This window comes from Carcharhinus amblyrhynchos, chromosome 2 (assembly GCF_965287045.1).
Source record: "Carcharhinus amblyrhynchos chromosome 2, sCarAmb.v2.hapA, whole genome shotgun sequence".
Classification (NCBI taxonomy): Eukaryota; Metazoa; Chordata; class Chondrichthyes; order Carcharhiniformes; family Carcharhinidae; genus Carcharhinus; species Carcharhinus amblyrhynchos.
Window position 1 is genome coordinate 149671985 of NC_137325.1, and position 21243 is coordinate 149693227.

Below are 21243 nucleotides of genomic sequence, written 5' to 3' on the forward strand. Positions count from 1 at the left end.
GGGGACTGGTAATGTTAAAATGGCGGCGCGGGCTCGTTGGGCCGAAGGGCCTGTTTCCCAGGCTGTTTTTGTTCTTTGTTGGATACGGTCGTGAGTTTTAAGGGGCATCTTGATAAACATATGAATAGGATGGGAATAGAGGGATGTGGTCCCCGGAAGGGTAGGGGCTTTTAGTTCAGTCGGGCAGCATGGTCGGTGCAGACTTGGAGGGGCCGAAGGGCCTGTTCCTGTGCTGGAATTTTCTTTGTTCTTTGAGTTAGTGAGATTCCTGTGGGTGATTGATAAACAGGACAGACACACGGACCATGATCTACAATCAGCAATTTTATTCATGAGTTTTCCTCAAGTAACAGAAAGGTTTATAAGTCACACACACATCCTGATGGAACTGAAACTGCAGCAGAGAACCAATCACTATTCACACACACACTGAGGGGGAGAAACTGCACAGATTCCAGGATGGTTTCTCCAGAGCTGGAAGTTTACCATTCAAGGTGGATTCCCGTTGCCAGCCAGTGGGACAGAGGTGGGATTGATCCGTCTTTCTGTGTTGGGAACACAGTGTTTTACAGAATCATTCTGATCCCTGAATCCCAGCCTTCAGCCTGTGATTGACTGGGAATGCTGCCTGTTTGGGAAGTAATTCCCTCTGTTCCCGGGTGTGTTGGAGGCAGACTCATTGTGTGGAATGATTACTGGGAGCAGCATTGCAGAGGGCGAGGTCTCTCCAGGGAGAGCAGCTGATAATGATCTGGATCGGTGGCAGAAGCTCAAAGCACAAAGTGGATCGGCCCAAACAAGCGGCCAGCTCAGACTGGATTCCCTGGAAAAACAAAGCAACGGGAAAAGTATTCAGTTAATTTGAAAATGCTTCCAATGCAGAAAGAACGGATTGGGATGATTTGCGGAATTTGTCAGACGGCAGAGATGATGTCACCAACCAAAGCCAATCACTGGTGCTGAGACAGGACTGCCCTCCTGATTGGTTACACCAGGGTCTTCTTTCCAGTTCAGTCCTGGGGTCTGGGCCAACATTGCCCATCCCTAATTGTCCTTTACCTGAGGGCAGCTAAGAGTCAACCACATTGCTGCAGTTAGACCGGGTAAGGACAGCAGATTTCCTTCATGGGTTTTTAACCACAATCGACAGTGGTTTCATGGTCATCAGTAGACTTTTAATCCCACTTTTTTTTTAGCATAATTTTATTTTCACCATCTGCCATGGTGGGATTGGAACTTGGTTCCCAGAGTAGAAAGCTACAAAACAACGTGGGGGCAACTTGAGCATGAAAGCTCGCTCACAGGTACAGCAGGTAATCAGGAAGGCTAATGGAATGCTGGCCCCTATTTCAAGGGGGTTCGAGTATAAGAATGGAGAAGTTTTGCTGCCGTTGTACAAGGTGCTGGTGAGACCACATCTGGAGCACTGGGAGCAGTTTTGGTTCCCTTATCGAAGGAAAGGTATTATTTGATAGGAGGCAGTTCGGAGAAGGTTCACTAGGATGACCCCTGGTACAGAAGGAGTGTCTTATGAGGAAAGGTTACATAAGAACATAAGAAATAGGAGCAGGAGTAGGCTATCTAGCCCTTCGAGCCTGCCCCGCCATTCAATAAGATCATGGCTGATCTGTCGTGCCTCAGTTCCACTTTCCCGCCCTCTCCCCATAACCCTTAATCCCCTCTCTTATCAAAAACCCATCAACCCGCGTCTTAAAAATATTTAGCAAGGCAGCCTCCACCACTTCAACGGGCAGAGAATTCCAGAGATTCACCACCCTTTGAGTGAAGAAGTTCCTCCTCAACTCCGTTCTAAACCGCCCCCCCTTTATCTTGAGGCTGTGCCCCCTAGTCCTACTGTCCTTTCTGAGCGGGAAGAGTCTTTCCACCTCGATCCTATCCATCCCATTCATCATCTTATACGTCTCAGTGAGATCTCCCCTCATTCTTCTAAACTCTAATGAGTACAAGCCCAATCTATTCAGCCTCTCCTCATAGCTCAACCCCCTCAACTCCGGCATCAGCCTAGTAAACCTCCTCTGCACTCCCTCCAAGGCCAAAATATCCTTGCGTAAGTACGGCGCTCAAAACTGCACACAGTACTCCAGCTGTGGCCTCACCAGTGCCCTATACAGCTGCAGCAAGACCTCCCTACTTTTATATTCAATCCCCCTCGCTATGAAGGCCAGCATCCCATTCGCCTTCCTGACCACCTGCTGCACCTGCAAGCTGGGTTTTTGCGACTCATGCACAAGGACCCCGAGGTCCCTCTGCACCATCGCCTGCTGCAGTTTTTCTCCACGTAAGTAATAGTCCTTCCTACCATTATTCCTACCAAAGTGGACCACCTCACATCTGCCAACATTAAATTCCATTTGCCATTTCCTGGCCCATTCGCCCAGCCTATCTAAATCCTTCTGCAGACTCTCCACACCCTCCACACAATTTGCCGTTCCACCAATCTTGGTGTCATCAGCAAATTTCGACACCCTACACTCGGTTCCCTCCTCCAGATCATCTATATAAATGGTAAATAGCTGAGGCCCCAGCACCGACCCCTGGGGCACTCCACTAGTCACCATCCGCCAATCCGAATAGCACCCATTGACCCCCACTCTCTGCCTCCTATTTGACAACCAATCCTCTATCCACGCTAACACCCTACCCCCAACTCCATGCCCCCTTACCTTCTGCAATAACCTCTTGTGAGGTACCTTGTCAAACGCCTTCTGAAAATCCAGAAAGACCACATCCACCGGCTCTCCTCTATCCACCGCCCGAGACACGTCCTCATAGAACTCCAGTAAATTTGTCAGACACGACTTCCCCTTAACGAAACCGTGCTGCGTCTGCTCTATCAAGCAATTCCCCTCAAAGGTTGGGACTCATTGGAATTTAGAAGTGAGGTGATTTCATTGAAACATAGAGGATTCTTAATGGGTTTGACAGGGTAAATGCTGAGGGGATGTTTCCTCTCATGGGAGAACATAGAACATAGAACATTACAGCGCAGAACAGGCCCTTCGGCCCACGATGTTGCGCCGACCAGTTACAAAAACAATGACCCACTAGCCTATACCAATCCCTTTTCGTCCATAAACCTATCCAGAGATCTCTTAAACGCCCCCAAACTAGACGCATCTACAACTGCAGCAGGCAGGGCATTCCAATCCCTCACCACCCGCTGGGTAAAGAACCTACCCCTGACATCCGTCCTGTAGCTACCCCCCCTTAATTTAAAGTCATGCCCCCTCGTGCTAGCTTTCTCCATCCGAGGAAAAAGGCTATCACTATCCACCCTATCTAAACCCCTAATCATCTTATATGTTTCAATAAGATCCCCTCTTAGCCGCCTTCTTCCCAACGAAAACAACCCTAGATCCCTCAGTCTCTCCTCATAGGACCTCCCCACCATACCAGGCAACATCCTAGTAAACCTCCTCTGCACCCTCTCCAACGCCTCCACATCCTTCTTGTAATGCGGGGACCAGAACTGCACACAGTACTCCAAGTGCGGCCGCACTAGAGTAGTGTACAGTTGCAACATTACACTGCGACTCCTAAATTCAATCCCCCTACCAATAAACGCCAAGACACCGTACGCCTTCTTGACAACCTTATCTACTTGATTCCCAACTTTCAGGGATCTATGTACACACACACCTAGATCCCTCTGTTCATCCACACTATTCAAAGTCCTCCCGTTAGCCCTATACTCGACACATCTGTTGCTCCTACCAAAGTGAATTACCTCACACTTCTCCGCATTAAATTCCATCCGCCACCTCTCGGCCCAGCTCTGCAACCTATCTAAGTCTCCCTGCAGACTATGACACCCTTCCTCACAATCTACCACACCTCCAACTTTGGTGTCATCAGCAAATTTACTAATCCACCCAACTATACCCTCATCCAGATCATTAATAAAAATTACAAACAACAGTGGCCCCAAAACAGATCCCTGAGGCACACCACTCGTAACTGCACTCCATGATGAATATTTACCATCCACCACCACCCTCTGTCTCCTATCTGATAGCCAATTCCTGATCCAACTTCCTAGATTACCCACAATCCCATACATCTGCATTTTCTGCAGAAGCCTACCATGGTGAACCTTATCGAACGCCTTACTAAAATCCATGTATACCACGTCAACTGCCTTACCCCCATCCACCTCTTTGGTCACCTTCTCAAAAAACTAAGTCTAGGATCAGAGGGCTCAGTCTCAGAATAAAGGGGAACCAATTTAAAACTGACATGAGGGGGAATTTCTTCTCTGAATGTTTTGATTCATTGGAGCTGTGGGGACAGAGTGTGGCAACTAGGGGGGATTTCATAGTAACTTCATTGCAGTGTTAATGTAAGCCTTATTTGTGACACTAATAAATAAACTTTTTAACTGAGGGGGGGCAGAGTCCTTGTGTATAGTTAAGGCTGAGATAGATTTTTGATCAGAAAGGGAATCAAGGATTACGGGGAAAGGGCAGGAAAGCAGACATGAAGAATATTAGATAAGACATGACCCTACTGAATGATGGATAAGGCTCGAGGGGCCAAATGGCCTACACCTATTCTTTATGGTCTTGTTACCCTAAATCCTTGGATTACAATTCCAATGACTATACCACAACTGAATTGCAGAAGGGACAGAGGACAGCCGGGGGGGGGGGGGGGGGCGGGGGCGGGGGGGTAGGAGGACAGAGGGGACAGATGAGGAAGGAGGGGGGTGGAGGATGGAGGGGGCGGAGGGAGAAGGAGGGGGGGATGGAGGGAGGAGGAGGAGGAGGGGACGGACGGAGGAGGAGGAGGGAGAGGAGGGGACGGAGGGGGAGGAGGGAGTGAGGGACAGAGGGGGGTGGAGGACAGAGGGGTTGTCTAATTTGACGTCGAAGCGCTCCCTCTTGCTGTGTAGTTTTGACAGATCCTGTTGTTTGAGGCTGATTAAATCCACAAATATAAAGGAATAAAGTGATTGGATTTCATTCAATGGGAAGTGAGGGAATAGTTACCAGGAAAAGCTGAGACTGTGGACCCAGTTGTACCATTGTGTAGCACCCGCTTTCATGTCCAAAATCATGGTAAAGTTAAGTTGCATGTATTTAAATGGAATTAATGAGCTGCCTGCCCAACTTTACCAGTATTTCCCCCCTTTACCATCGCGTTCACCCCCGGACAGATTCAGCACAAAACAGACCTGCTCGGAAAAGGTCTGATTCCAACCCTCCAGCTTCTGAGGAGGAACTTCCAGCGGCTCCCTGACTCAGATCGGGGTGGGAGGAGGGGGAGGAGGGCGGGGGGGGGGGTGGGGGGAGCGGGGTGGTGAGGGAGGCCAGATGGATTTGTGGTGGGGGGGGGAAGGTGGGGGGGAGGTGGGGGGCAACCGCTGCCACTCTGCGGGTGATCGGTGGGGGTGGCAAAGGGTGGTGATGGGTCTGGGAAGTGGGGAGGGGGAGTTGGGTGGGTAAGGGGGACAGTTATGTTGTGGGGGTGGGGTGATATCTGTGGGGGCCCTCGCTCCCAATTTTCACTCCCAGGCTGCTTTACCCACTTTTTGCAGCTGGGGCGGGGGGGGGGGGAGGCTGGGGGGTGGTGGGGAGGAGGGGTGGGGGGGTGGTGGGTCGGGGGTGGGGGGGTGGTGGGGTGGGGGGGGGTGATGTGACAGGGGCGCATTTTTCACATTTTTTGTGCAGTTCGGAGCTCCGATCGGAGCTGCCGTGTTTCAGGCACGATAAGCCCCACCCACAGCGCGATTCCGGCCCGGGATTTATTTTCCAGCTAAGTGCGTATGGAGGAGCCTGGGAACAGATTTCCCAATCGGATCTGAATCGCACCCAGATTCAGCACTGGGAACCAACATGATAAAATCAGGCCTTTGTCCACATTCCATCCACTGATATCCGGCTTACAATCAACCGGATAAAATTCATCAGGAAAAGGGGGCAGGAGCTGGGATTTATATCTCCAGAAATTCAGTGCTCAGTCCCAGCAGTCTGCGTTATCCCCTTGAACCCAGATTGGTGAGATGACAACCTCCTTATACCATGGAGAAGACCAAGGGGAGACAGTCCGCTCTCTCTGAACCGGGGAGACTCTGAACCGGGGAGACTCTGAACCGGGGAGACTCTGAACTCAAATAGAGAAGTAAAGAATGAACGAGGACTTGGTTCATACTCACAGCAACGGCACAATTAGTGAGGGTCATGGAATCCGTACACTTCCACCTCACACAGAGTCAGAATCCTACGATAACGAACTGGGAGGACGACATTGACATAGCGACCATGCACCCCTCGTGAAGCGTTACAGAAAAACTCCCTGGTAGCTCCGTTGGGAATGTAACTGATGGTGGCACATCTGCAGGAGACAATGTGGGAATACTGATTAGAGTTTCCCCTATACAAATATGTACAGCACTCTGCAATCTTCTCCAATGCTCACAGCAGACTCAGGACACAGCTACCTATACATACAGCAGAATCAATCTAATCCACAGTAAGATTGAGAGAGGGAGAGAGAGTGGGGGGAGGCAGTGGGCAATAGAGTTGGTGGGGGTATAGGTGATTGTGGGTAAAGACAGTGGTGGGACTAGGTGTATAGATAACTGAGGGACAGATTACAAAGCTCAGATTGCAGAGTGCATGGATGGTGTGGGATATATTTACAGAGAGCAGGGATGGTGTGGGATATATTTACAGAGAGCAGGGATGGTGTGGGATATATTTACAGAGAGCAGGGATGGTGTGGGATATATTTACAGAGAGCAGGGATGGTGTGGGATATATTTACAGAGAGCAGGGATGGTGTGGGATATATTTACAGAGAGCAGGGATGGTGTGGGATATATTTACAGAGAGCAGGGATGGTGTGGGATATATTTACAGAGAGTAGGGATGGTGTGGGATATATTTACAGAGAGCAGGGATGGTGTGGGATATATTTACAGAGAGTAGGGATGGTGTGGGATATATTTACAGAGAGTAGGGATGGTGTGGGATATATTTACAGAGAGCAGGGATGGTGTGGGATATATTTACAGAGAGCAGGGATGGTGTGGGATATATTTACAGAGAGTAGGGATGGTGTGGGATATATTTACAGAGAGTAGGGATGGTGTGGGATATATTTACAGAGAGTAGGGATGGTGTGGGATATATTTACAGAGAGCAGGGATGGTGTGGGATATATTTACAGAGAGTAGGGATGGTGTGGGATATATTTACAGAGAGCAGGGATGGTGTGGGATATATTTACAGAGAGCAGGGATGGTGTGGGATATATTTACAGAGAGTAGGGATGGTGTGGGATATATTTACAGAGAGCAGGGATGGTGTGGGATATATTTACAGAGAGCAGGGATGGTGTGGGATATATTTACAGAGAGCAGGGATGGTGTGGGATATATTTACAGAGAGTAGGGATGGTGTGGGATATATTTACAGAGAGTAGGGATGGTGTGGGATATATTTACAGAGAGCAGGGATGGTGTGGGATATATTTACAGAGAGTAGGGATGGTGTGGGATATATTTACAGAGAGCAGGGATGGTGTGGGATATATTTACAGAGAGTAGGGATGGTGTGGGATATATTTACAGAGAGTAGGGATGGTGTGGGATATATTTACAGAGAGCAGGATGGTGTGGGATATATTTACAGAGAGTAGGGATGGTGTGGGATATATTTACAGAGAGCAGGGATGGTGTGGGATATATTTACAGAGAGTAGGGATGGTGTGGGATATATTTACAGAGAGTAGGGATGGTGTGGGATATATTTACAGAGAGTAGGGATGGTGTGGGATATATTTACAGAGAGTAGGGATGGTGTGGGATATATTTACAGAGAGTAGGGATGGTGTGGGATATATTTTACAGAGAGCAGGGATGGTGTGGATATATTTACAGAGAGTAGGGATGGTGTGGGATATATTTACAGAGAGTAGGGATGGTGTGGGATATATTTACAGAGAGCAGGGATGGTGTGGGATATATTTACAGAGAGTAGGGATGGTGTGGGGATATATTTACAGAGAGCAGGGATGGTGTGGGATATATTTACAGAGAGCAGGGATGGTGTGGGATATATTTACAGAGAGTAGGGATGGTGTGGGATATATTTACAGAGAGCAGGGATGGTGTGGGATATATTTACAGAGAGTAGGGATGGTGTGGGATATATTTACAGAGAGTAGGGATGGTGTGGGATATATTTACAGAGAGCAGGGATGGTGTGGGATATATTTACAGAGAGTAGGGATGGTGTGGGATATATTTACAGAGAGTAGGGATGGTGTGGGATATATTTACAGAGAGTAGGATGGTGTGGGATATATTTACATAGAGTAGGGATGGTGTGGGATATATTTACAGAGAGCAGGGATGGTGTGGGATATATTTACAGAGAGTAGGATGGTGTGGGATATATTTACAGAGAGTAGGGATGGTGTGGGATATATTTACAGAGAGTAGGGTTGGTGTGGGATATATTTACAGAGAGTAGGGATGGTGTGGGATATATTTACAGAGAGTAGGGATGGTGTGGGGATATATTTACAGAGTAGTAGGGATGGTGTGGGATATATTTACAGAGAGTAGGGATGGTGTGGGATATATTTACAGAGAGTAGGGATGGTGTGGGATATATTTACAGAGTGTTGCTGTTCCCATTATTTTCCAGCGAATCTCCAATGCGAATTTGTGCACCATTTAGTCGTCTTCCATATCTGTTGCGATTGGTGATTCTTACAACAAAAATCCGATAATGTTTTTCCAGATCCACTCGCCACCAGGGGTTCCTCTGTCGATAGGTACTGCTACAGGAGGAATGCCTGAAGTTACTGTCGTAATTCCCATCAATGGCATTATTGGCATTTGCGAAATGCTTGTAGGTGCTCGACTGGGTGGCCCGTACCCCAGCTGCAAGATTCTCTGCAAAGACACAGATCAATATGCAGTCACCCCTTTAACTCCAGTCTGCTTCACTCTGACCAGCACTGGCTGTGCTCCAACCTCCCTCACCCTCACCCTCTCCCTCCCTCACTCTCCCTCCCTCGCCCTCTCCCACCCTCACTCTCCCTCCCTCACCCTCGCCCTCTCCCACCCTCACCCTCCCTCACCCTCGCCCTCTCCACCCTCCTCCCTCCCCCCTCGCCCTCGCTCCCACCCTCACCCTCGCCCTCTCCCACCCTCACTCTCCCTCCCTCACCCTCGCCCTCTCCCACCCTCACCCTCCCTCACCCTCGCCCTCTCCCACCCTCTCCCTCCCTCACCCTCGCCCTCTCCCACCCTCACCCTCCCTCACCCTCGCCCTCTCCCACCCTCACCCTCCCCTCCCCCACCCTCACTCTCCCTCCCTCACCCTCGCCCTCTCCCACCCTCACTCTCCCACCCTCACCCTCGCCCTCTCCCACCCTCACTCTCCCTCCCTCACCCTCGCCCTCTCCCACCCTCACTCTCCCTCCCTCCGTCTCACCCACACTCTCACCCCGCCTCACTCCCTCTCCTCCTGGCTCACAGTCCCTGAGCTCTGTCCCATTCTATCCTGGACCAGTCTGCACAGACACTGGGAACCTCACCTGTCTGAACCTGAGCCAGAGCCTGTATCCTTTCCCAGGTTTGGAAATCAGCTGGAACTGAGACAAATGGATTTCTTACCTTGCGAATTTCCGATGTGGAATACCGTACCGAGTATCGCCAACAGCAGCAAGTAGCTGAGCTTCATCCTATGTACAATTCACACATGATTCAGTGTTAAACTCAGCCCGAGGCACAGAGCTGATCACCCGCTCACCGACTCCAACCTTCCACAGACAAAGTGAGGACCAGACCAGTGACTGGCCTGGCACAGCAGCCCCGGGCATCACCCCCTCCCAGAGTACCCCCTGGGCATCACCCCCTCCCAGAGTACCCCCTGGGCATCACCCCCTCCCCCAGCACCCTGTGGGCATCACCCCCTCCCAGAGTACCCCCCTGGGCATCACCCCCTCCCAGAGTACCCCCCTGGGCATCACCCCCTCCCAGAGTACCCCCCTGGGCATCACCCCCTCCCCCAGCACCCTGTGGGCATCACCCCCTCCCAGAGTACCCCCTGGGCATCACCCCCTCCCAGAGTACCCCCCTGGGCATCACCCCCTCCCCCCAGCACCCCCTCCTGCATCATCAGCCATGATCTTATTGAATGGCGGGGCAGGCTCAAGGGGCCAGGTGACCTGCTCCTGCTCCAAGTTCTCATGTTCTTATCACCCTCTCCCCCAGCACCCCGTGGGTGTCATTGTCTGGGCATCACCCCTGCCCACACCCTCCCGCTGGGCTGCAGACTTTGGGAATGATGTTGCTGTGGGTTGATGCGCTCCAGTCAGGAGTGAACTGGGAATCTGGATTAGAGAGCAGAGCCTTTCTCCAGCACTGGATCCAGGGGAACCAGCAGAGGGAATTCCACAGAGAAGGAAATCTAAATAACAGCAAATTAAAATGTCAGCCCTCGAAATGTTTAATATGATAACCATCGCTGCAACTGGATATGGAAATGTAGGTGTTGGTTAACCAAACCTGAGGAAAAGCCAATGGGATTGTGTCATAAGAACATAAGAAATAGGAGCAGGAGTAGGCCATCTAGCCCTTCGAGCCTGCCCCCGCCATTCAATAAGATCATGGCTGATCTGTCGTGGGTCAGTTCCACATTCCCGCCCTCTCCCCATAACCCTTAATCCCCTCTCTTATCAAAAACCCATCAACCCGCTTCTTAAAATATTTAGCGAGGCAGCCTCCACCACTTCAACGGGCAGAGAATTCCAGAGATTCACCACCCTTTGAGTGAAGAAGTTCCTCCTCAACTCCGTTCTAAACCGCCCCCCTTTATCTTGAGGCTGTGCCCCCTAGTCCTACTATCCTTTCTGAGCAGGAAGAGTCTCTCCACCTCTATCCTATCCATCCCATTCATCATCTTATACGTCTCAATGAGATCTCCCCTCATTCTTCTAAACTCTAACGAGTACAAGCCCAGTTTATTCAGCCTCTCCTCATAGCTCAACCCCCTCAACTCCGGTATCAGCCTAGTAAACCTCCTCTGCACTCCCTCCAAGGCCAAAATATCCCTGCGCAGGTGCGGCGCCCAAAACTGCACACAGTACTCCAGCTGCGGCCTCACCAATGCCCTATACAGCTGCAGCAAGACCTCCCTACTTTTATATTCAATCCCCCTCGCTATGAAGGCCAGCATCCCATTCGCCTTCCTGACCACCTGCTGCACCTGCAAGCTGGGTTTTTGCGACTCATGCACAAGGACCCCGAGGTCCCTCTGCACCGTCGCCTGCTGCAGTTTTTCGCCCCGTAAGTAATAGTCCTTCCTACCATTCTTCCTACCAAAGTGGACCACCTCGCACTTGCCAACATTAAATTCCATTTGCCATTTCCTGGCCCATTCGCCCAGCCTATCTAGATCCTTCTGCAGACTCTCCACACCCTCCGCGCAATTTGCCGTTCCCCCAATCTTGGTGTCATCAGCAAATTTCGACACCCTACACTCGGTTCCCTCCTCCAGATCATCTATATAAATGGTAAAAAGCTGAGGCCCCAGCACCGACACCTGGGGCACTCCACTAGTCACCATCCGCCAATCCGAATAGTGTCAGATTAAACAGAATCAAATTGCTTGAGATGAGGCTGAGGGGGGTCACAGAATCATAGGCAAAACCTCTCCGAGTGCCTGGGGACAGGAACTTTGGAAGAAAATGGGAAAGGAGTTCCCTGAGCCGGGAGTCGGATTTCCAGCCACATTCGGTAAAGACTGCGGGTAAACGGATATCGGCATGGCTCTATCCCACCCACTGGAATTCCCACACGGAGCGTGACCGTACTGATGGCCTCTGCAGCAAGGCTAGTTTCATTCTGGCCAAGAAGGCAGCAAGTACGTTGGCCAGTTTTCTCCAGTGGGATTTTCCAGCCCCGCCGCGACAGCAAACAGAGAATCCCACTGCCAGCAACCAACACACCAGCTCCCGTGGGTGGGGAACACCTGGTTGGGAAGCTGGAGAATCTCACCCAGGGCCTGATTTTATCATGTTGATTCCAAATGCTGAACCTGGGCGCGATTCAGATCCCATTCGGAAATCTGTTCCCAGGCACTCAGCCGGAAAAATAAATCCGGGGTCTGAATTGGGCTGTGGGTGGGGCTCATCGCACCCGAAACACTGCCGGTCCGATCGGAGCTCCCAACTGTGGGTGCGCACTGAGAGAAAAATATGGAAAATACGCCCCTGTCACCCCCCCCCCCACCCCCCCCCCCAGCCCCCCCCCTCACCACCCCCCCCCCACCCCAGACCCCCCACCCCCCCTCCCCCCCACCCCCCGGCCCACCACCCCCACTCCCGGCTGCAAAAAGTGGGTAAAGCAGCCCGGGAGTGGAAAATTGGGAGCGATGACCCCACAGATATCACCCCACCCCCACAACATAACTGTCCCCCTTATCCACCCCCACCCCCCACCTCCCACTACCCAGACCGATCGTCACCCTCTGTCCTCCTCCCCCCCCACCACCAACACCCACACAGCGGACCCACCTGCCCCTGTCCCTCCACAAAGATTCAAATGGTCTCCCCACTCTCCCTCCCCCCTCCCCCTCCCCCCTCCCCCCTCCTTCCCTCCGCCCCCCCCCCCCCTGCCCTCCTCCCCTCCTCCCACCCGATCTGAGTCAGGGAGCCGCTGGAAGTTCCTCCTCAGAAGCTGGAGGGTTGGAATCAGACCTTTTCTGAGCAGGTCTGTTTTGTGCTGAATCTGTCCGGGGGTGAACGCGATGGTAAAGGGGGGAAATACTGGGAAAGTTGGGCAGGCAGCTCATTAATTCCATTTAAATACATGCAAATGTATTTAAATCGCATTGCGCCCATTTCAGCCGCAGTTCAGATCACAGCCGTTTACGGGCCTTGGTAAAGTGGGCCTTTGTGCGAGTGCCGATCATGTTAATTACCTCGACTTTACCAAGCTTTCACACCCATACATAATGGTAAAATTGGGCCCATAGAGATTTACAGCATGGAAACAGGCCCTTCAGCCCAACTTCTCCATGCTGCCCTTTTTTTTAAACCCCTAAACTAATCCCAATTGCCCACATTTGCCCCATATCCCTCTATACCCATCGTACCCATGTAACTGTCTAAATGCTTTTAAAAAGATAAAATTGTACCCGCCTCTACTACTGCCTCTGGCAGCTTGTTCCAGACACTCACCACCCTCTGTGTGAATAAATTGCCCCTCTGGACACTTTTGTATCTCTCCCCTCTCACCTTAAACCTATACCCTCTAGTTTTAGACTCCCCTACCTTTGGGAAAAGATATTGACTATCTAGCTGATCTGTGCCCCTCATTATTTTATAGACCTCTATAAGATCACCCCTCAGCCTCCTACACTCCAGAGAAAAAAGTCCCAGTCTATTCAACCTCTCCTTATAACTCAATCCATCAAGTCCCGGTAGCATCCTAGTAAATCTTTTCTGCACTCTTTCTGTATGTTAATACAGGTAACAATAATAAATCAAATCAAATCAAAAGACACAGCATGAAGGAATAGCCCAGTGGAGTGACAAACCCCCTCCCCACTCACCCTTCCATTGACTATCAGTCTGAAGGTGTGTTTAAGATTCACATTGAGGGAGAGGAGTGTTTGGGATATTCCCAGCATGGAGACACTACACAATTCCCAAACAACATTCAGAATCAGGAATCAGGAATCAGGAATCAGGAATCAGGAATCAGGAATCAGGAATCAGGAATCAGGAATCAGGAATCAGGAAAAGCTCCTCACCTGGTGCAGGTTCTTCCCGATTTGTTGAGAGTCCTGGTTTGATCCCAGTTTATATCCAAGCTGTTGGCAAATGGGTCGGTGTGCAAAGGGTCACCTGGTGCTGGCCTTGGCTTTCCATTGGCTCAGTTTGTTGCAGTTTGTTAATCTGAGTAATAATAATTTGAGCAATGCCTCAAAAAGAGAAGGGATTGGGAAATTGTAAACTGCTGGACCGTTAAACAGGGATTGAGAAAGGGGGAATCGGCAGTTTAAAAGGAGAAGTGCCGTGAGGCTGAGAGTTTGGGAGGCGATGTGGGGATGTGCCAGGGGGAGATAAGGGGGACAGAGGGTTGGGGGGTGGAGGAGTTGGGGTGGGGGGTGGGATTGGGGTAGTTGGGGATTGGGGCTTCTGTTCAAACCAAGGCCCTGAAAAGAAGATGAGGATTATCCCCTCTGTGACCCTCCTGGGTGCATGGGTCAATAAGTGGCTTTGTGCCAATGGTGGCCATAGATTTCCCAGAGGGGTTAGTGTGAAAGGTCAAAGGTAGTTTCAGAGTCACCATTAATGAAACTAGATTCTCTCTTCCAAATGTTATCATAAGAACATAAGAACATAAGAAATAGGAGCAGGAGTAGGCCATCTAGCCCTTCGAGCCTGCCCCGCCATTCAATAAAAGATCATGGCTGATCTGTCGTGGCTCAGTTCCACTTTCCCGCCCTCTCCCCATAACCCTTAATCCCCTCTCTTATCAAAAACCCATCAACCCGCGTCTTAAAAATATTTAGCGAGGCAGCCTCCACCACTTCAACGGGCAGAGAATTCCAGAGATTCACCACCCTTTGAGTGAAGAAGTTCCTCCTCAACTCCGTTCTAAACCGCCCCCCCTTTATCTTGAGGCTGTGCCCCCTAGTCCTACTGTCCTTTCTGAGCGGGAAGAGTCTCTCCACCTCTATCCTATCCATCCCATTCATCATCTTATACGTCTCAATGAGATCTCCCCTCATTCTTCTAAACTCTAACGAGTACAAGTCTAGTTTATTCAGCCTCTCCTCATAGCTCAATCCCCTCAACTCCAGTATCAGCCTAGTAAACCTCCTCTGCACTCCCTCCAGGGCCAAAATATCCTTGCGTAAGTGCGGCGCCCAAAACTGCACACAGTACTCCAGCTGCGGCCTCACCAATGCCCTATACAGCTGCAGCAAGACCTCCCTACTTTTATATTCAATCCCCCTCGCTATGAAGGCCAGCATCCCATTCGCCTCCCTGACCACCTGCTGCACCTGCAAGCTGGGTTTTTGCGACTCATGCACAAGGACCCCGAGGTCCCTCTGCACCGTCACCTGCTGCAGTTTTTCGCCACGTAAGTAATAATCCTTCCTACCATTATTCCTACCAAAGTGGACCACCTCGCACTTGCCAACATTAAATTCCATTTGCCATTTCCTGGCCCATTCGCCCAGCCTATCTAGATCCTTCTGCAGACTCTCCACACCCTCCGCACAATTTGCCTTTCCCCCAATCTTGGTGTCATCAGCAAATTTCGACACCATACACTCGGTTCCCTCCTCCAGATCATCTATATAAATGGTAAATATTGAATGAATGGGATTGGAAATCTCCAGCTCCCACAGGGAATTTGAATGGATGCCAGTGCAGAATTCCTGGCTCAGTGACATCAACAAGATGTGACCATTCGCAGGCTTACTGTCTCCATCTCTTATCTGATCTTCGGAATCTGCCAATAATCCCGGCAGACAGATCAATTCACTGATTAGATTAGATCTGACTGGATTTATTATTGTCACATGTATTAACATACAGTGTAAAGTATTGTTTCTTGCGCGCTATACAGACAAAGCATACCGTTCATAGAGAAGGAAAGGAGAGGGTGCAGAATGTAGTGTTACAATCACAGCGAGGGTGTAGAGAAAGATCAGTGTCATGTGAGGTAGGTCCATTCACAAGTCTGACAGCAGCAGGGAAGAAGCTGTTCTTGAGTCGGTTGGTACGAGACCTCAGATTTTTATATCTTTTACCCGATGGAAGAAGGTGGAAGAGAGAATGTCCGGGGTGTGTGGGATCCTTAATTATACTGGCTGCTTTTCCCGAGGCAGCGGGAAGTGTAGACAGAGTCAATGGATGGTTTGCCTGATGGATTGGGCTACATTCACGACCTCTTGTAGTTCCTTGCAGTCTTGGGCAGAGCAGGAGCCCATACCAAGCTGTGATACAACCAGAAAGAATGCTTTCTATGGTGCATCTGTAAAAGTTGGTGAGAGTCGTAGCTGACATGCCAAATTTCCTCAGTCTTCTGAGAAAGTAGAGGCATTGGTGGGGCTTTCTTAATTATAGTGTCGGCATGGGGGGCGGGGGGGTGTGGGGCAGTGGTGGGGGTGGGGAGACCAGGACAGGTTGTTGGGGATCTGGGCACCTAAAAGCTTGAAGGCTCAACCCTTTCTACTTCATCCCCGTTGATGTAAACAGAGGCATGTTCTCCTTTACGCTTCCTGAAGTCGATGACAATCTCCTTCATTTTGTTGACATTGATAGAGAGATTATTGTTGCCACATCAGTACACTAGATTATCTACCTCATTCCTGTTCTCTGTCTTGTTGCTTGAGATCCAACCCATTATGGTGGTGTCATTAGCAAACTTGAAAATCGAATTGGAGGGGAATTTGTCCGCACCGTCATAGGTGTATAAGGAGTATAGTAGGGGGCTGAGAACACAGCCTTGTGGGGCACCGGTGTTGAGGATGATCGTGGAGGAGGTGTTGTTGATTATCCTTATTGATTGTGGTCTGTGTCTCAGCTCTTTACCATTTATATAGATGACCTGGAGGAGGGAGCTGAGTGTAGGGTGTCGAAATTTGCTGATGACACGAAGATGAGTGGAAAAGCAAATTGCGCGGAGGGTGTGGAAAGTCTGCAGAGGGATCTGGATAGGCTGAGTGAGTGGGCGAGGACCTGGCAGATGGAGTATAATGTTAGCAAGTGTGAGGTTATCCACTTTGGCAGGAATAATAGTAGGAGGGATTACTATTTAAAAGGCGAAAAGCTGCAGCATGCTACGGTGCAGAGGGATCTGGGGGTCCTTGTGCACAAGTCACAAAAAGCCAGCTTGCAGGTGCAGCAGGTGGTCAGGAAGGCGAATGGGATGCTGGCCTTTATAGCGAGGGGGATTGAATATAAAAGCAGGGAGGTCTTGCTGCAGCTGTATAGGGCACTGGTGAGGCCGCAGCTGGAGTACTGTGTGCAGTTTTGGTCGCCGCACTTGTGGAAGGATATTTTGGCCTTGGGGGGAGTGCAGAGGAGGTTTACTAGGCTGATGCCGGAGATGAGGGGGTTGGACTATGAAGAGAGACTAAATAGACTGGGTCTGTACTCGTTGGAGTTTAGAAGGATGAGGGGGGATCTTATAGAGACGTATAAGATAATGAAGTGGATGGATAGGGTAGAGGTAGAGAGATTCTTCCCGCTCAGAAAGGACAGAAGGACTAGAGGGCACAGCCTCAAGATAAAGGGGGGGCGGTTTAGAACGGAGTTGAGGAGGAACTTCTTCACTCAAAGGGTGGTGAATCTCTGGAATTCTCTGCCCGTTGAAGTGGTGGAGGCTGCCTCGCTAAATATTTTTAAGACGCGAGTTGATGGGTTTTTGATAAGAGAGGGGATTAAGGGTTATGGGGAGAGGGCGGGAAAGTGGAACTGAGCCACGACAGATCAGCCATGATCTTATTGAATGGCGGGGCAGGCTCGAAGGGCTGGATGGCCTAGTCCTGCTCCTATTTCTTATGTTCTTATGTCCACTCCTCACCCACTCAATTCCATAGCAGGCTGGAGATAGAGGAGATAGAGATCTGGTGCTGCTCTCAGTAATAATGACCATGATACCAATGTCCTTTAGGGAAGGGAATCAGCTGTCCTTACCCAGTCTGGCCTACATGTGACTCCAGAGTCACAGCAATGTGGGTGAGTCTCGATTCCTTCTGAAATGGCCAAGTGAGACACTCAGTTCCAGGGCAATTAGAGATGGGCAACAAATGGTGGCCAGCCAGTGACGCCCATGTCCCATCAGCTCATCTGGGACTCTCCCCTGGCCGTCCCTCTAACCCCATCATTCCTCCCTAACCCCAGGCCTTGCTGCTTATTCACCATACCCTCTGACCTTCTCCTCTCTGAAGCTGAGCGTGCTGTACTCAGTAAAGAATGTGGCTTTGTCCTCACTGCAATGAATCCTGAGCTCGACATGATGCTGAACTCCTCTCCCATCACCTTTGTCTCCATGCTCACTTCTTTGGGCAGGAATCCTCTCCCCATTCCAGCAATCCCCCTCCACCCCGACCCTTCCCGTTGGTAATCTATTCATTGAGAACTCTTGGTGTTGACATTGGCCGTCTCAAGTTCTCTGCTCCTCTTGACCTCTCTAACCTGCCTCCTTCCGACCTTGCCGTCTCTGGACCAATCCTGACCTTGCACTAAACCTGCTGAGAAAGGCAGTGCTGTGGTGGTCTGGCCTCCTGGTGGACCTGTACCTCACATAGACTGAGCAATAACACTAACAGGTGTCCCTGCCCCATCAAACTCAATTCCTCCAATCCTGACTCCATTCTCTCTCCTCTTGTCCAGTCCCTTCCAGCTGATATCCGGGATTCCTCCGATGCCCTGTGCAAGGTCAACAGCTTGTAGTTCCCCAGTCCAAACTGCCTTCTCCTCACCTTGGACATCTAATCCCTCAACACCTCCATTCCCCACCAGGCTGGCCTCAAAACAAAGAACAACCCAACATGGGAAACAGGCCCTTCGGCCCAATGAGCCCGTGCCGCCATCTCAACGCAGCATTTTCCTACACCTCCCTTGACCCATGTCTATGCTTATGGTACCCCCATTGGAATCCAGATTCAGGGGAGACTAATTTAGGGACAATTTGTTACACCAATCAGCCTAAGAGCACATCTTTGGGGTGTGGGAGGAAACCGGAGCACCCGGAGGAAACCCACGCAACCACAGGGAGAATGCGCAAACTCCCACAGACACTGGCCCAAATCCATGTATCTGCACAGCTAGCAGTGATAGTCACTGAGCTGTTGTGGTGCCCATCTGCTGGTCCAGTTTTAAGCATATACAAACGACGCGAAGTACTAGGCCACTCTCGAAACATCCAAGAGCAGCCCACGCAAGACCCGCCGTGTGCATGCCCCTCATTAGACAACAAGGTGGACCGACACACCTGTGGAGTAAAAGAGACAAAAACATCAACACATGTAGCATTAGATCTCCAGGAACGTCCCGAGGCTCTGATCCTTATTTAAAACCGTCTCCTATAACCCTCCATACCTGTTTCGCTCATGTGTCTATCTGATAACTTTGACCTGATTCATTCCCACCATTTTGATTGCTTCTACCAAGTTTTCCATTAACTCCAAAAGATTCCTGATCCAACACAGGATGGCATGATGGCACAGTGATTAGCACTGCTGCTTCACAGTGCCAGGGACTGGGTTCAATCCCCAGCTCGGGTCACTGTGTGGGGTTGTGAATGGTGGTCGGAGGATTCGAATGGTCTTCTACGGGGCTGTTTCAGTTCAGTGGACTGGTCAGTACTTAAAACTCTGTGACCAGCCTGAACGAGTATGCCACTACAGTAACTGACTTCATCAGTAATTGTATGGAAGACTGTGTGCCAAAGAAACAAATCCGGGTGTTTCCCAACCAGAAACCATGGATGAACAGGGATATCCACTACTTGTTGAAGTCCAGGTCTGAGGCGACCCTGAAAGCCAGATACGATCTAAGGAGATCCATCAAAGCTGCTAAAAGACAATACCGGACCAAGCTAGAGTCCCAGGATAGCCACCCTGACCCCTGCTGACTATGGCAAGGTCTGCAAGATATAACAGGCTACAAGATGAAGGCATGTAAAATCATCGGCTCCAACAAACCCCTCCCTGATGAGCTCAATACATTCTATGCCTGATTTGAGGAGATCAGCGAGAGGAAGCCCCCAACCCTGGAAGCCCTGGATGAACCTGTATCTGGGGTCACCATTACAGATATCAGAGCAGCTTTCTCAAAGGTGAACCCACAGAAAGTGACTGGGGTACCCGGACAAACACTCAGATCCTGTGTGGATCAGCTGGTGGGGGGATTCACAGATATCTTCAACCTCTCTTTACACCAATCTGAGGTCCCTATCTGCTTCAAGAAGACGACCATTATCCCGATACCTAAGAAAAACCAGGCATTGTGCCTTAATAACTATCGACCGGTGGCTCTGACATCCATCATTATGAAGTGTTTCAAAAGGTTAGTCATAGAACATAGAACACTACAGCACAAACAGGCCCTTCGGCCCACGAGTTGCGCTGATCACATCAACACCTACCAACCTACAGACCTATCTATAACCCCCAATCCCATTAAACCCCATATACTCATCCAGAAGTCTTTTAAAAGACCCCAGCGAGTTCGCCTCCACCACCACTGACGGCAGCCGATTCCATTCACTCACCACCCTCTGAGTGAAAAACTTACCCCTAACATCACTTCTGTACTTGCCTCCCCGCACCTTAAATCTGTGTCCTCTCGTAGCGACCATTTCAACCCAGGGAAATAGCCTCTGAGAGTCCACCCTATCTATTCCTCTCAACATTTTATAAACCTCTATCAGGTCGCCTCTCAACCTTCGTCTCTCCAGGGAAAAGAGACCCAGTTCCCTCAACCTATCTTCATAAGGCATGCCTCCCAGTCCAGGCAACATCCTTGTAAATCTCCTCTGTACCCTTTCAATAGCTTCTACGTCCTTCCTATAGTGAGGCGACCAGAACTGCGCACAGTACTCCAAGTGGGGTCTGACAAGGGTCTTATAAAGTTGCAGCATTACCTCCCGACTCCTAAACTCAATCCCTCGATTAATGAAGGCCAGTACACCATACGCCTTCTTGACCACATCCTCCACCTGCGAGGCCAATTTAAGAGTCCTGTGGACCCGGACCCCAAGATCCTTCTGCTCTTCAACACTACTAAGACTCCTGCCCTTGATAGTGTACTCGTTCATCCCATTGGTTCTGCCAAAATGGACTACTACACATTTATCCGCATTGAAGTCCATCTGCCACTTCTCCGCCCAGTCCTGCATCCTATCTATGTCCTGTTGCAACTTTTGACATCCTTCCAGACCATCCACAACACCACCGACCTTCGTGTCATCAGCAAACTTACTAACCCATCCCTCCACTTCCTCATCCAGGTCATTTATGAAAATGACAAACAGCAAGGGTCCTAGAACAGATCCTTGAGGCACTCCACTGGTGACTGACCTCCATTCAGAAAAAGACCCATCCACAACCACTCTCTGCCTTCTGCAGGCAAGCCAGTTCTGGATCCACAAGGCCAAAGGCCCTTGGATCCCATGCCCTCTCACCTTCTCAAGAAGTCTTGCATGGGGGACCTTATCAAACGCCTTGCTGA

The 21243-nt window shown here is 50.2% G+C and overlaps 1 protein-coding gene across 1 annotated transcript in view; it reads right to left on the reverse strand.

Annotated features, from left to right (window-relative positions):
• Window positions 1-304: 304 nt before the first annotated feature.
• LOC145360062 (uncharacterized) overlaps window positions 305-21243 on the reverse strand; it is a 66274-nt gene continuing 45335 nt past the window's right edge. The window contains exons 5-10 of the mRNA XM_080214988.1: window positions 18337-18532; window positions 13797-13906; window positions 9653-9720; window positions 8647-8926; window positions 6176-6354; window positions 305-823 (exon numbers count right to left, since the gene is read on the reverse strand). Of these exons, the coding sequence (XP_080071114.1) occupies window positions 6189-6354; window positions 8647-8926; window positions 9653-9720; window positions 13797-13906; window positions 18337-18532 (820 nt within the window). The 3' untranslated portion in view covers window positions 305-823; window positions 6176-6188. The remainder of the gene's footprint in view (window positions 824-6175; window positions 6355-8646; window positions 8927-9652; window positions 9721-13796; window positions 13907-18336; window positions 18533-21243) is intronic.